Source organism: Papaver somniferum, chromosome 2 (genome assembly GCF_003573695.1).
Source record: "Papaver somniferum cultivar HN1 chromosome 2, ASM357369v1, whole genome shotgun sequence".
Lineage (NCBI taxonomy): Eukaryota > Viridiplantae > Streptophyta > Magnoliopsida > Ranunculales > Papaveraceae > Papaver > Papaver somniferum.
This window is the reverse complement of record NC_039359.1, coordinates 98128765-98132413: the sequence shown is the minus strand read 5'-3', so window position 1 is coordinate 98132413 and position 3649 is coordinate 98128765. Positions and strand designations below refer to the sequence as shown.

General features: G+C 38.8%; 1 protein-coding gene across 1 annotated transcript; it reads right to left on the bottom strand.

Annotated features, from left to right (window-relative positions):
• LOC113348522 (26S proteasome regulatory subunit S10B homolog B) lies at positions 1–3424 on the bottom strand. Its single transcript, XM_026592329.1, has 10 exons — positions 3318–3424; positions 2579–2698; positions 2275–2411; positions 1981–2142; positions 1812–1898; positions 1638–1724; positions 1395–1532; positions 1062–1253; positions 879–977; positions 1–599 (listed from the first exon to the last, which is right to left on the bottom strand). Exons 1-10 carry the CDS (start codon positions 3409–3411, stop codon positions 525–527), a joined length of 1191 nt encoding a protein of 396 aa, XP_026448114.1. The 5' UTR covers positions 3412–3424; the 3' UTR covers positions 1–524.
• Positions 3425–3649: the final 225 nt, after the last annotated feature.

Sequence of the window (3649 nt, the reverse complement as noted above, 5' to 3'; positions counted from 1 at the left end):
AAAGATCAAAAGAAAACAGAGATCAGTAGAAATCCAGGATGATTGAAAACCCATGTTTCAAACAAACACCAACCCCTTTGGAAACCCCTAAATTGCCAAACCCTAAATCAAAACCCCATAGTTGAATTACTTAAAATTTATAAACGGAAAATTAATCAAACAAAAAAGGAACAAGATTAAATATTAAATCTATAGAAGGAATAGGCCTAATTACTAAGATCCTAGACGAATTGCTTAAATCGACAGAGAAATGACAATATTAAACAGAAAAAAGGGACAAAGAAGAAGAAGAAGTTACTGCTGATAAGTCTTCCAATGAGGAGCCCAAGTAAAGGTAATTGCGAAGTTCTTATGCGCTCCAGGGTACCTTACTAACCTTGACTTGCAATCTTGGCCCAACCACATCCTTGCTTAATTCAAGGGTATTCAGGAGAAGGGGACGAAAAGAAAGAGAGATATAGTGCACTGCCCGGCATCCATGGCTTTCATATTTAGACAACAAAGAGCATGAAGCTTCCTCCCAATTAGTCTTTTCCAAAGTCCGCGTTGTAATGTGCACTTGACTCGAGCTTCTTTGCTTCGTTCAGTTTTCGCACCGCCTGAAAACAGAATTATTTAATATGAGAAATCACTTGCACTAAATGTAATTGAAATACCATACCGAGAAAAATGAAGAGGCAGAAAGTCAAAATGGTAAGTAGACAAGGCTGAAAACAATAATAACATAGGAAGCATTGGAGATAAACTGCTCCGGGTTTAAACAAGGTTCCCATAAAACCCTTGCCAAAGCCTCTCAGCTGCATAGTTTTATTTATTGCACCACAGTACACAGAAAGATAGGCTTATTTTTAAAAAAAAATAACTTAGACAAGACTTACTTTCATGAAATCTTCGTGAATGACATAATCACGTTCAGCACGGATTGCAAACATCCCAGCTTCAGTGCAGACATTCCTTAAATCAGCCCCATTAAAGCCCTGGGAAAGAGTTCAACAGTTTCAAAGGTTAATTTGGCTACTTCAATGAGATTTTATAAGAAAAAGTTATGAGAGGGATCAGACCTCAGCCAGTTTTACAACTGCTTCATAGTCAATTTCGCCGTGTTTGGCGATCCCAGCAGCATGGATCTTCAAGATTTCCATCCTAGACTGTTCATTAGGCAATGGGATCTCTATCTTTCGGTCAAGTCGCCCTGGACGAAGAAGTGCAGGGTCCAAGACATCAGGTCTGTTCGTCGCCATAATCATTTTAACCTATACATCCATTTCAAAACAACGAGAGGTTGTAATTTATCACCTGCGGTCACTTGAGAAATATAGAACTTAAACAAGTGAAACCGCCATAGCAGTATTTCAACTGCTTTCAAAGACAAAGACCATCGTCTAGGCGCATACCTTCCCTAGTTGGTCAAACCCATCAAGCTGATTAAGCAATTCCATCAATGTTCTTTGGATTTCACGATCAGCACTGGTACCCTCGCTGAATCGGCGACCTCCAATGGCATCGATTTCATCCATAAATATGATGCAAGGCTTAACAAGAAAACACCAAATATCAGATGCTCGGACACTTTTTTGGTCTGCAACAAGGCTAATCAATAATATGTCATGATTGATACACATAGACCTTGGCCTTACCTGATGATCACGTGCGTAGTTAAACATCTCACGAATTAATCTTGCACTTTCACCTATGTATTTATCAATTATAGCACTTGAGACAACCTACAGCCAAAAGATTCGTATTAACCAAAGGAAAACATAAAAATTTCGGACGCGTTATAATCTTATAGGAAATCAAAAAATGCAAACCTTTAAAAAGTTGGCATCTATGTTACTGGCAATAGCTCTGGCTAATAGTGTCTTGCCTGTTCCAGGTGGCCCATAGAGAAGAACACCCTGCATATTGAGATCAAAAACATTGAGATTGGAGTAAAAAGAAAAACAACACATGCAGAAACTAAAATATAGTGCACATTACCTTGGGGGGCTTGATACCAACCCTAAGGAAGAGTTCGGGGTTCATAAGTGGCAGCTCAATAGATTCTCTTAGTTCACGAATCTGATCCGACAATCCACCAACAGCTGAGTAGCTAATGTTACCAGGATCTTCATGAAGCATGTTATAAACAACTGGATCAACCTGAGATCAAAATAATCAGCAGATAGGATCAATAATCTACCAGCATTCCAGTTGGATTGATTATTTTAATTTTGCATCAGTGAGAAAAGATGACCATTTTATTATTTTAATTACTACAGAACAATAACTTACTTCACGTGGAAGGGCACGCATGATTGTGAGAGTTGTCATATCAAGAACGACCCTTGTTCCTGCGGTAAGCTTTTCCTTATCTACTTTACTGCGGCAACCAACAACGTACCTAGGGCCACTGCTTGCTTTAACTATCACTGGAACATAACAACATTATCAGTTAATTACTTTGTTGTCTAACAGATGTCCCAACTGACGGGGTAACAGACATAAATCCAACAAAAAATGTAGCTCCACATGTACAGATACAACTGATGGGGTAACCCAGAAGCCCCATGACGATGGAAAAGAAAAAGGAACTTACAGCGTTCATTGTCAAGAGGTCGCAGAACTTCTCCTATTATTTGCCCAACACTCTGAAGGGACTTCAGATCATCTTCAGTTTTAGCATACTCCTTCTTGGAACCTCTTAAAGTCTCCCTTGCTGCGCATATATAAATTCATTATCAGTTTCAAATATGACCATAGCGAGCCAACATAAATGTTACAATGCAATATGTAGACATCAACTATTCACAAAATCAGTTCTCTGTCAAAAACACACACTAAACATCTAGCATGAAATTTGACATTCGAAAGCTATTGGCAACAAGTAGCTCGTAGTTGGTTATGCACAGCACCAAAAGGTCAGTAAACTACTCAGCTGATGATTAACAATCATTGTTAGACATGGACAGAAATTCTCAACAAACCCAACCCTTTGTTCCTAATCATACTTATCCTCAACCGCTCCTTTCTATTATCCCCAAAAAATTCTTCTTTTTTCCCTCAAAAAATAAGTGTTGCTTCGCCTAGCATTACCAGGTAAATCATGGGTTCAGTAATAAAAGTCTATCAACACACTGCATTCCATATACACCTACCACCACCATTCAAAATTCAGCTCATATGTTAAGATCTAAACAGGGAATCAAACAAGTAATAATTTTAACTAAGATCTACACAGTCAGAATTAGGGTTCTTAATTTTCAACAATTTCACAAATATAAAAACCCTAAAACAGCAACCAAAGTGGGGGTTTTGTAAAAATAAACAAAACGAACCTGTTCTAACTCTTGATTCAAGCTCTTTGTGATGCAAGAGCTTCTTACGGTAATCTCTACCAGCAGCCTTACGCCGTTCATCTTCTCCTTCCATCTCTACTTTGAGATTGTGGTAGTGGAGATCAAACCTCTAGCCTTATATTGATCGGTTTATAAAATTCAGGGACGGGCCGAGCAAGGGGCTAACCCGGTCTATAGCCCGTCCCTATTTTTGGCCCAAAAAAAAAATCATGTGGGAGAGTTTGTTAAAAGGGGAACTTAGGCCAACGCCCCAAAAGTATGTTATTCTTATCCTCAGGCCCAAACTATTTTTCAGCTTCCGTGACACCCAT

What these genes read in the sequence shown, in the direction of transcription:
- LOC113348522 (XM_026592329.1), bottom strand. Translation starts at nt 3,411, where the DNA reads ATGGAAGGAGAAGATGAACGGCGTAAGGCTGCTGGTAGAGATTACCGT. An exon ending in TAGATGCCAACTTTTTAAAG is followed by an intron (nt 1,725 to 1,811) that starts GTTTGCATTTTT and finishes TTTTGGCTGTAG; the next exon opens with GTTGTCTCAAGTGCTATAAT. An exon ending in GGTTTGACCAACTAGGGAAG is followed by an intron (nt 1,254 to 1,394) that starts GTATGCGCCTAG and finishes ATGGATGTATAG; the next exon opens with GTTAAAATGATTATGGCGAC.